Source organism: Syngnathus scovelli, chromosome 20 (assembly GCF_024217435.2).
Source record: "Syngnathus scovelli strain Florida chromosome 20, RoL_Ssco_1.2, whole genome shotgun sequence".
Lineage (NCBI taxonomy): Eukaryota > Metazoa > Chordata > Actinopteri > Syngnathiformes > Syngnathidae > Syngnathus > Syngnathus scovelli.
Window position 1 is genome coordinate 10,970,481 of NC_090866.1, and position 11,134 is coordinate 10,981,614.

Below are 11,134 nucleotides of genomic sequence, written 5' to 3' on the forward strand. Positions count from 1 at the left end.
CGTTTTTGCCTTCAAAAGGTGCCAGCAAACGGGAAGTGACGTCTGTATTGACAGCTAAGAAACATACTAAAGGAATTAAGTTATATACTGAAATTGAATGAATTTCAAACACAAAAGCAAAATCCCAAATGATCTTAACCCTGTTGTGCGTTTGTGTACGTGCACTGTTGACAGCGGCATGTGTTCCATCAAATGTGTTTCCATCACGTCTGGTCTTTTCTTCTGTGAACAAAATGTAATTAGCTGTTCTGTTGACTCGGACACCCCCCCCCCCCCCCCCCCCCATCCCTCCCTTCCGCCGTCCCCCCCAATGATGTATACAAGCAGCAAGTGAAGACTAACTGATTCGAGGGCGAGCGGCACTGACGTGAGCATGGCGCTGAGGAAGACGGCGGCCGCGAGTTTCCTGTGCGCTCCCAAGAAGGTTTTGGCGAAGGTCAGCGTGGCCCAGGTCTTCAGCAAACCCCCCAAGCAGCGCATCGGGGCCGGGGTAAGGAATTTCCAAAGCATCAATCTGCTGATGCGTCACTCAATGATCTGCATAGTTACATAATGATAGAATCATTTGTGTGTAATTGTTTAATAAAGACTAATGTGTTGGTTACCGTGGCGACACATCAGGTAAAAATGCAGCAGAGCACCAAATGGCCAAGTGGACGCTTGTGTTTATTTTTTATTTTTCCACTAGCAAACGTTTTTGGTCATGTCGGTGTTCACGGTGGCCATGTTGGCGCCGGCAGCCTGGATCCTCCATCATCTGCCCGAGTATCGCCGCAAGTCCCTCTACAAGAACGCCAGATGAGGGCCCAGTGCCTGCCTGCCTGCCTGCCTCCTACAATGTTTGTATATTTTGGTGGGATGGCCCAAAATGTACATGAGGATAAAAAAAGATCAGATTCCCCGAGCAGGAAGTTTGTGTTTAAAGAACATTGTGTTTATTGTGATGACATCACTTCCTATTACTGAGATCTCCCCTAGATCTCCTTACTTATAATCCTTTAAAGTTAACAAATAAAATGAAAATTTTATTGAGGAAAACACTCTACAATATCCTATTTTATACAAATATACAGCAATGAAACTAAGTAACGCCGCTTTTTTTTTTTTTTTACACTGCTAATCTTGCAATGTGCACCTTAGCCACACGAGGGCAGTATAGGACAGACGGACTTGCTTCTCAGTACAGCAGAAAATATAAATAATATTTTCTTGTCTGTATGTCTACATGCGTTGCTGCACTCTTGGTGGTCAAGTAGTCGTTGCTCGAAGGACAGACAACACTTGATGCTATTTATGTTAGCATTAAGCAAGCTGCCGTCACGTGACAGCTATGACAATCTGGCAAACGATGACACGCCTCCACCGCGTCCATCCTCCACGTGGAATCTTGTTGTCAAGCGCAGACACGCTTTTGGCTCTCCCAAGAGAAAACCTGTGCACCGACTCACAAGTCCACATAAGCTTCCTGGTGCTGCAAAAAGCGGATCAAACTTCCAGGGAGGTCCAAGTTCTTCAAGCGCCGCCGTCCCACGAGCTGCACGATCCGGATGCGACAAAGCTGCAGAAGTGGCCGCGGTAACGCTGCGCACAAAACCACAAAAGGTAACTTCAACTTGACTTAATTGCGACTTTCCCATCTTGAAACGCACGCACGCACGCACGCGCAAAGCGGTATTGGGCCGGGCCAGGTTATTTTTTGGGTGGCTCACCAGCTTTGTCTTTAATGACGCTCCAGTCGTCGTAGCTGTCCAAGTGCTCAATGAGTCGTGAGCAGAGCGTCACGTGACCCACGTAGTCGAGCAGCACGTCGATGATCGGCCCCGCCCACCGACTGATGCTGGGCGCCGAGATCATTTCGCAGAACTGGCAGGAAGCGCAAATATATTTACTGGACCGCTCGACTCTAATGATAATACGAATAAAATGTCGACTAGGACGAAAAGTGCTAAAAGGTTGTCAATAGCTAGCTGCCTGGATCACCTGAACACCTGCTGTCACGCCGCCGGTCAGCCGCTGTCTTTCGTGGTCTTCCAGGTGACCCGGGTGCGACCTGCCGGTTTGGAGCGGCGGGTGCGGCCCGTTGCCGTAGACGCAGTGGAAGCAGGAGAGGGCGTCGCCACCGTTGTCCAGCAGGTACTTGAACATGGGGAGGTACTTCATGGAGAACATGAAGATGGCGGGGAAGGTGGTGGGGTGGGTGGCGATGCGGGCGTTGATGTCCGCGCCGTGTTCCACCAGCAGCGTGACGCTCTCCATGCAACTTTGCCTGGCCGCCACCAGCAGCGGCCCGAACACGTCCAGGTTGGGGTCGGCGCCGGCGTTCAGCAGCATGCGGACGTTGTCCACGTTGTAGTTGGCCACGGCGAAGTAGAGCGTTGTGCTGCGCCGGTCCTCGTACAGCCTGGAGCGCTCTTCGCACAGCTGGGCGTTGATGTCGAAACCGGCTTGGATCAGGGTCTCCAGGACTTCGTCGCGGTTGTGCTCGGCGGCCACGTGGAGCGGGCTGATGCCGGTGCGCCGGACTCTCGCCTTGCTTGTGGCTGGGATCAACATGGACACGATGCTGGGAAAGAAAACAGGAAGGCGTGTCCCAACCATAGGCCGTGCGTGGGGGGCCGTGGGGGGGTACGGCCTACTTGTCGCTCCCTTTGCGGGCGGCGATGTGAAGCGGCAGCAGTCCGGCTTTTCCCGCTATGTTGGCGTCGGCTTTCTGCGAAAGCAGGAACTCCACGACGTCGGCGTGCCCGTTCTTAGCGGCTTCGTGAAGCGCCGTCGCTCCGTCGGCGGCTTGGGTATTAATGTCTGCCCCTGAGGTCAAAGAGGGTCAAGCTGATGTCGCCACAAGTGGCTCTGACTTACCGTGCTTGACCAGGAGGCGAAGGGAAGCCATTTGCCCGCTCTGAGCAGCCATCAAGAACGGCGTCATCCCGTAATTATCGACGGGGCAGTGTTTGCCTCCGGCCTTCAGGAGCATCTGGCAGATCTCCACGTTGTTGTGGCAGGTGGCCTCGTGCAGTGCCGTCCAGCCCTGGTAGCACTTTGCGTTGATGGCGGCACCGTGATTGAGCAACAGCGCCACCAGCGCCGGGTTGTCCCTCTCGCAGGCTGCGGGGTGAAGATGACAATCAACGATGGGCACGCGGCCGGACGGCGCTTTGTACCTTTGTACAGCGGAGTCTCGTGATCCCGGTTGGCCGCGTCGGGGTCGGCGTTGTTCTCCAGCAGAAGTTGAGCGCATGGCAGATGCTCCCTGTCCACCGCCACCAGCAGCGCCGTCTCTCCACGCTGGGTGCGCTTGTTGACCATCCCCGGTTGGGCTGAGGTGGTCGCCGCCCACAAATACAAACAAGAGTTGTTAGCTGGCTAGCATATTAGCATGTCTCCTTCTAAGTTGATTTTTTTTACTCAAAAATGAAGGCACATGCTTGTTAAATGTGGCGTTTGCAGTTACCCGACAGGAGGACCCTGAGACACGCCTCCTGGTTGGAAGACGCCGCCTGATGGATGGCGAGCCAGCCGGGCTTACTCGGCAGCATCAAGTTGGTTCCGGAAGATGCTATCAGATCTTTCAGGCGCCTCACGTCGCCGGCGCGGATCGCTTGAAACAGAGGCTCCTCCTCCCTGAACGACACAGATGAAGCGTGACCTCTGACCCCATCTGACCTGATTAGTGCTTAAGTGGTTAGGATGCGGGAGCAGAAAGAGACTGGAAGTTACGTGTGGGACTAAGCGCTTAGTGTGCAGAGTTATGGGTCGGATATGGAGTTAGGGTACAGGAGCAAACGTACTCCTGAAGTTCTGGCGCCACGTGGAGCAAAGTGCCGTCCCATTGGCGAAAAGCCAACATCCTCTTCCCGGCGCCGGTGGTGAAATGGCTGACGGTGCCCTCAAAGGTTTTTCTGCAAGCCAGACGGGAGCCAATCAGAGCAAGGAGGTCTCGGTGCCAGACTATTGGACCAAAACCGGGCGGGCGGGAGCCATTCAGCCGCACGTAAGCCGTCATGCGCTCTACGTGGTCAGATTCCTGCAAATTTGCTTGACAAAGAAAAGGCGGGGCTAAGCTGGTGCCTTGAGATAAGAGCATATTTTGTTGGCCAACTCAAAACACTCTTTTTGCAATGGATGAAAGAAAAAGATGAATTTTGTTTGAATTCATCATTCTGGGTTATGCGATCATTAGTCCAGGAAGCCAATACGTACATGTCAGGCATCTTTTGGCAGGGCGGGTTTGGCGAGCTGTAGTGGGCGGGGCCTTGCTGCTCGGTTACAAGCGGTTGAACTTTGTTGACCTTTTGCTCGGGCTGGCCTGCTAGCTTGTCTTCCAGGCTGCGCTGGATGGCGAGCTGCAGCAGCTCTTCGTCGTTCAGTTCGCCGAACGCCGAATAATCGTCCAGTTCCGCCGCCATGACGCCGCTGAGTCAAGGTGAGACGGCGGGACATGTTTTGACCTTCTCAACTCGCACGTGAGAGACAAGAGCAACGTAGTGTTGTTGGAAGCAGCTGTCATGTTTGACCAAGCGTAAACAAAATGAAGGGAAGAAAAGTTCTTACCCAACTTTGCCGTTTCCCAGTCGTGTGTCGTCTGCAAGCGGCGTCTTTCTTTTTTTAGCGGCCGCCTCTCGTCTTTCACCACGTGACCCGTATGGCCACTTGAAGCACATTTTGGTGCCCTACATTTAGCATGACAACAGCAAGCAAATGTCGGTTCGGGATCTGGGGTCAGGCTTTCTAATAATTAATCATTTAAAATAATTAAATGATTGTAAGGCTTTTTTTAATGACCATAAAAAATAAGGCATTATTTTAAAAATATTATTTAAATTATTTATTTAAAATGATTTTTTATTTTAAAATGATTCATTTGAAAAACTAGAAATTGTACAATTTCTGCAGAAATTGCATGTGAATGCTTAAATCAGTGGTTCTTAACCTTTTTGGGGGCGGGGCGGGGGGCGGGGCAATGACATACCAGCTCTCCCGAACCCCTGAAGCCGACTCACCGAACCGCCCGGGTTCGATCGGACCCAGATGAAGAACCACTGATCTAGACGCCAACATATTTTCGAAAGGTACTGCATGTTGTGTATATGGAGTATTATCCCTTCGGTGACTAGAGAAAATCATCAACAAGTCAAATGAGACGTAATATTATTTTGTAAAGATAATTTAATGCGTGCTTTGAGCTATTTGACAGTTTCCAGGTGAATTAGGTAGTGGGTAACAGCAGATGGGCCATTCGTTTCAGAAGTTGTGGTCAAAAGACATTATGTGGGGTGGGTGCAGTACAACATGTTTCCCGCAGAGGGCGCTAATGCTCTATAGTTGAGTATTCTGTCACTGTTTCGGTCCTTTCATAGTTTGTGATATTCGATGTTAAGTAAAGTGTTAAAAATAAGAGAGTGTATCATTAAAGCTGTCAAGGAAATTGTTTAACAAAAAGAACATTTGGCCCATAAACGGGCAGTTTTTTTGGAAGTTTAAAATCAGTGGATGTTTGAGAATATTTGTCATTTTTCACACATATCCTGAGTGTTGTTAGTCACTTAAATGTTGAACAGAGGCTGTGATGTATCCAAGTCAAATTCCTTGTTTGGCACGGGCTCCTCGAGTTTGTTTGTTGCTTGCTAGCTATCGTCGAACAATATCAACAAAGGTGGCTTGTCAGCGTGCCCGCCCACAAGTCCCACTCAGCTGTCGATCAAACGTTAATGAGGAAAAGGCGTTTGACCTCCATGTTGTTTTGTATGTTTTCCACGCAAAAGCTGATGTCCAAACTCCAAGAGTTGAGGCTCAACGTCGGTTGCTGGTCGTCTATCAGAACATCTAGACGCCAACATATTTTCGAAAGGTACTGCATGTTGTGTTTCCTTCTTTTTTATAGGGAGTATTATTCCTTCGGTGACTAGAGAAGATCATCAACAAGTCAAATGAGACGTAATATTATTTTGTAAAGATAATTTAATGCGTGCTTTGAGTTATTTGACGGTTTCCACGTGAATTAGGTAGTGGGTAACAGCAGATGGGCCGGCCATTAGTTTCAGAAGTTGTGGTCAAGACATGGTATTGTGTGGGGTGGGTGCAGTACAACATGTTTCCCGCAGAGGGCGCCAATGCTCTATAGTTGAGTATTCTCTTGCTGTTTCGGTCATTTCATAGTTTGTGATATTCGATGTTAAATAAAGTGTTAAAATTAGGAGAGTGTATCATTAAAGCTGCCAAGGAAATAGTTTAATAAAAAGAACATTTGGCACCTAAAACGAGTCTTTTTATTTTGAGGACTTTGAAACCTTGGTTGAGGTACTCATTGCATGTCACTTCTAATGGCACACAGTGCCTGCCACCAGGGGGAAGGTGAGCACATGCAAACGTCTGACATTGCTCACTGGGCCAAAAACTAAGTGCCACTGTGCTACTGCACAACTTAAACATCAAACACCTCTAGATGTGTTTTTAATGACATTTATGCAAACCAGGTTAGTCAGACATATATATTTGATTTGTAGTCAACTAATTTGGTTTGCATCAGTGTCATTGAAAAACACATCCAAAAGTGTGTGATGATGTTATGCAGTTGCTGGCACTTAATTTTTGTCTCGGTGAGAGATGTCAGCTGTTTCAATGTGCTCACCTTCACCCTAGTGGCACTAAGTGACATCTCACCTGAGCTCATCAAATACTTAAGCTGCTTCCATGCAAGTCCTGTCAATGCCAATGTTTGAGTGCAACTATATTAGTCTCACACAAACATTGACTGCTCAAATGTTGTCAAACTGCTTTTCTGTCATATAAATCAATCAACTGGAATGCAAGTCTTATGAGCAAATTTGGTTCACTCATTGGAAAATGTTCATGCTTGGTGGTTGCTGCAGTGGCACTTAGGTTTTCAAAGGCAGTCTTCAGTCTTGAGGTGAGCGTTGTCCTTGTGTCACTGCCATGGACATGGGTTTTTGACTGTTACTCTCCATTTCACATGACTCCTGTCACTTTGAGTCATGTGAGATGGCGAGTAACAGTCAAAAACCCATGTCCATGGCAGTGACACAAGGTCAACGCTCACCTCAAGACTGAAAACTGCCTTAAAAAACCTAAGTGTCACTTTCCCCGCCTCCTACTTCTACCCAAATTCAGTCCGACCAATCACAGCGCAGCATAAATTTGCATATATTTGCATAACCACGCCCACTTTTCCAACAGCCAATCAGAAAGCAGTATTTGCCACTCTGACCAATCAGATTGCTTCAAATTAATGAGACCACGCCTACTTTATACTCCACCAATCACATGCCATCTCATTTGCATAACCACGCCCACTTTTCAACCAATTGCTGACCTTAATTCTCATTGCCCCACCCACTTTCTGAGCCCTCAGCGAATCATGAAGCAGTATTCCGGCTTTGACCCGCCTCATTTCAAAAAAATATGGGGGAAAAATTCAGAAAAAAAATTTCTGGAAAAAATTCAGGGGGAAAAAAAAAAAAAAAAAAAAAAAGAAAATCAGGAAAAAAAATCTGAAATAAATTTAGTTTTTTTTGGGGTTTTTTAAAGTTGAGAATGAAGAGTTAAGAGTTTAAGTGTTCTTTGTAATCAAACTTTATTTCTTTTGCAGAGTAAACATTCAATCATAAAACAGAAGGTGCCAAGTGGTGAAGTGGTCGGCCAGTGGGACGAGTGGTGAAGTGGTCGGCCAGTGGGACGAGTGGTGAAGTGGTCGGCCGGTGGGACGAGTGGTGAAGTGGTCGGCCGGTGGGACGAGTGGTGAAGTGGTCGGCCGGTGGGACGAGTGGTGAAGTGGTCGGCCTGTTGGACGAGGAGTCTGCGCCTGGAGGTAAGACAAAAAGAAACTTGTAAGCCTAAAGTAAAGTCAACGTTTAGTGCAGGAAAAAGTTTAGCATGAAACTTACCAGTGGGAAAGATTTGTTGTTCATGGCATCAAGTATTGAGAGCTGCATGACCAGAAGGCTGCTCTTGTTCCTTGCGACCTGTCAGGAAAAAAAAAAAAAAAAAATTGGAACCAAGTTGTCATGGGGACTGTGCAGTAATGAACCTATTACCTTAAGTGCAAATATTGTCCACTTCTCAGGTTGACTTGGAGGCAAGGACGCAACAAAAACATATGTGTTGCCAGCATGCTGCTGTGCTCTGATCCTTGGCCACCGCTGCAAGCAGGTACTTGATCGTGCACCACCCTGGACACAAAAAGAACAATCATGCCAATTTTGGAACATGGTGGCTGAAATGAAATGTACTTTCCTTCTCTTACCAGCAGAGGGCTCTCTAGGCAGTCCCGCCAAAAAGATGTCGACTTGAAGCTTTTAGCAAGTAGCATACCAGGAATGGCTCATTTCACCTGCAACAACCACAGGGGGAAAATCCAAGTCCAGAAAGTGACTCGCCTGCTACAGTTTGTCTTGAGCCACAGGTGCTTCTACGCCACTGGCAGGTGAATGGAGGTAAACTGGCAGGTTTTTCACTTTCTGGACCAGGATTTGCCACTCCTGCCTGGAAAGAAAAGGAACATTGACTCCATTTAGGGTTATCATTTTTATTTTTAACTGTAGACAGGAACCTTTGCTGAAGACCTTTATTAGATGAGAAATATCAGGCCAAGCTCTTGAAATGTTGCAGATCCTCTCCTGGACTGACACCTGCACACAAACGCGGAAACAGTCAAGCAAGTTGATTTGCAACACTGAAAATGGAAACAGCCTTGAAACCTTCTGGAGAATTTCTTGGCCCAGCAGGTGGAGGGAGGGTCGTTGCGGCACTCTTACTGGAAGCTGCACTGCATTGAGACAAAGAAAAAGCAGGTTAGTGTTCTTACCATGCTACATTTGCAAAGTTTAGTCACCTGCCAGGACTGGAAGATCATGACTCCTTGTTTCCTGACTGCCTGGACCAGCACCACCTGAAACAACAAACTGGTCAAGCACTTTGATTTGTCAAATTTGTCATTGCAATCGTTTCAAACCTGGCGCTTTGACTTCAATCCATGCAACGGACTGGTACCAGGTCCTTTGGCTCCACCTGGTGGACGAAACGGGAAGAGAATGCACACGCTGAAGTCAATTGGTCAAACAATTGTTCAGGTATGAGTGTACATGTGTTTCACCAATGAAGAACGCAGGCAGGAACAGCTCTGCTGAACGTCTCTCCAACCGCAGTTCATTGGCCTGAAAGACAAGGTAACGTTGTAACCCACAGAGTGTTACATTTTTAGCTTGTTTGATAGCAAGAGCAGACTTGCAAACGTCTCATGAAGTCGGTCGGGGCTCTCAGGACTGCAAGCCGGCCGGCCATTTTGAGACCTGCAGACAAAAAAAAAAAAAGTTAAGTACTTTAGTCAATTGTCCTTCAAATAAAAACGGGGTTTTTGCCTTTTTGCTGTCAATCTGGTCTTTTGTCGCAGATGCAGACCTGGGGACAGAAATGGACAGTTAGATGCAGTTGGTTAAATCCACATTAATCGAACAGAAAGTAGGTTACTTGAGGCTGGCTCGTTTGGAAGAGTCGCACCTGTAGACAGATTAGACAATTTGATTAGATTCTGTAGTGAATTTCTGCAAACGTTTTGTCTCACCTTGGGCAGTAAAACTGCGTTTGATGCAATTGAAGGTCGGAGATGTTTTCTGCCAACGCTCGCTTTTTAGCTTGCATGGTAGCAAGGTGTAAGCACGTCCAAAGTGCAAGTTGACGCTGAAAGAGAGCAAAAGCAGTTAGTTTTAAAAGGTTAAGGAATAGTGAAGACTTACCTTTGAAACGCAGCATGTTGTGTAAAAGCGCGCTGCGCAGCCGGTGGAGTAGCACGACGCGACGCTGTCAGAAATGAGCAAGAGAACGATTGTCGCGTTTGTGACGTCTTATATAGGCAATTTGTGATGACGTCATTAACAAGCAAACGGGGGAAAAAAATAAAAGCAAGGGAAAATGGCAAAGTGCAACACTTGGGAAGGGTCGGGTCTCGAATCACGGTTCTATTGCATCGGAGGCAATGGCGTTAACCATTCAACCAGAGCTTGCTTGGAAATGTCAGCAGGTTTGTTCGTATTCATAGTATGAGTATCCAAACAGTGACGTAAAAGGTCTAAGGTGACACCTAAGTACAAAGAAGCGAGGAAACAAAGTTGTGTCTGAGGTGGCCGAATGGATAAAGGTTTTGCCTTGAGTTCAGGAGACTCGGGTTCGAATCTTGGCCATCGCTCGCTTTAATTTGAAAACGTTGGACACAGCGGGTCTCGAACCCTGGTCGACTGAGTACCAAGCCAAGTGTTATACCATTCGGCCACATTGCCATGAAATTTTCGGATTTTATTCATGTATTTAACGTCTATGGCACGACTGATCTACAAATACAGAACAATTGCCACGCTGTTGTAAGATACACAGATGGTCTGGTGGTTCAAGCTCTTACCTTTAGTTCCGGCGATTCGGGTTCGAATCTTGGCCATCGCTCTCTTTAATTTGAAAATGTTGGACATTGCGGGTCTCGAACCCTGGTCGACCGAGTGCCAGGCCAAGTGTTATACCATTCGGCCAAATTGCCGTGAAAATTTCCAAAAATATTTATGTATTTAACGTGAATAGGTCGACTGATCTACAAATACAGAAAATTGCTGGTTCGTTCGACGCTTCAGTGGTGGTCTTGTGGTTAAAGCTTTTGCCTTGAGTTCAGGAGAACCGAGTTCGAATCTAACACATGGCTTTGTGTAAGTACATGCACATAATATATTACAAAGCAGGGCTCTTTGCCTCGGATTCTCTCGAGTCTTGCACATTATTCCGTAAAATTTCTAAATGTTACACGGAGCGGGACTCGAACCCCCCTCTCCTGTACTCCAGACCAATATTATTCCATTCAACCACTGTGGAACAGAAATTTCGGATTTCTTTTGGGTGGTCATTAAAAGCAACTAAAGGTATACGAGTGAATTGTATTTCCATGCAGCCCTTCAATGAAGAAATAAACAAATGCAATCGGGGAAAGTGCGGGGGCGGGGCAATGACATACCAGCTCTGCCGAACCCCTAGGGTTCGATCGAACCCAGGTTAAGAACCACTGGCTTAAATACAAAAATTTGATCGGGTGTGTGAGAATTGAATAAATATACTGAATAAAAAAAAATAAAAAACACAGGAA

The 11,134-nt window shown here is 47.2% G+C and overlaps 2 protein-coding genes and 1 long non-coding RNA gene across 7 annotated transcripts; 2 read left to right on the plus strand and 1 right to left on the minus strand.

Annotated features, from left to right (window-relative positions):
- The first annotated feature begins 132 nt into the window (after positions 1 to 132).
- si:dkey-85n7.8 (COX8 domain-containing protein) lies at positions 133 to 1,048 on the plus strand. The gene is made up of 2 exons (XM_049757805.2): positions 133 to 490; positions 689 to 1,048. The coding sequence occupies exons 1-2, from the start codon at positions 374 to 376 to the stop codon at positions 800 to 802; spliced, it is 231 nt and encodes a 76-aa protein (XP_049613762.1). The 5' UTR covers positions 133 to 373; the 3' UTR covers positions 803 to 1,048.
- LOC125990487 (ankyrin repeat and SOCS box protein 2-like) lies at positions 913 to 4,406 on the minus strand. 3 transcript variants are annotated; one of them, XM_049757756.1, is made up of 9 exons: positions 4,201 to 4,406; positions 3,789 to 3,899; positions 3,452 to 3,621; positions 3,162 to 3,317; positions 2,860 to 3,105; positions 2,637 to 2,808; positions 1,981 to 2,563; positions 1,710 to 1,863; positions 913 to 1,581 (listed from the first exon to the last, which is right to left on the minus strand). In XM_049757756.1, exons 1-9 carry the CDS (start codon positions 4,404 to 4,406, stop codon positions 1,445 to 1,447), a joined length of 1,935 nt encoding a protein of 644 aa, XP_049613713.1. In that variant the 3' UTR covers positions 913 to 1,444. The 3 variants fall into 3 exon arrangements, with proteins under 3 accessions (XP_049613713.1, XP_049613711.1, XP_049613712.1); XM_049757754.2 differs by having other exon boundaries at positions 913 to 1,606; XM_049757755.1 differs by lacking the exon at positions 3,789 to 3,899 and having other exon boundaries at positions 913 to 1,606.
- On the plus strand, positions 4,302 to 9,388 carry LOC125990526 (uncharacterized). Of its 3 annotated transcripts, XR_007488992.2 has the most exons (6): positions 4,302 to 4,423; positions 4,973 to 5,069; positions 5,763 to 5,848; positions 7,607 to 7,825; positions 8,081 to 8,166; positions 8,264 to 9,388. It is a non-coding gene; the product is annotated as an uncharacterized lncRNA (long non-coding RNA). The 3 variants fall into 3 exon arrangements; XR_007488991.2 differs by lacking the exon at positions 4,973 to 5,069 and having other exon boundaries at positions 4,305 to 4,423; XR_007488993.2 differs by lacking the exon at positions 4,973 to 5,069 and having other exon boundaries at positions 4,305 to 4,423; positions 8,267 to 9,388.
- The last annotated feature ends 1,746 nt before the right edge of the window (positions 9,389 to 11,134 follow it).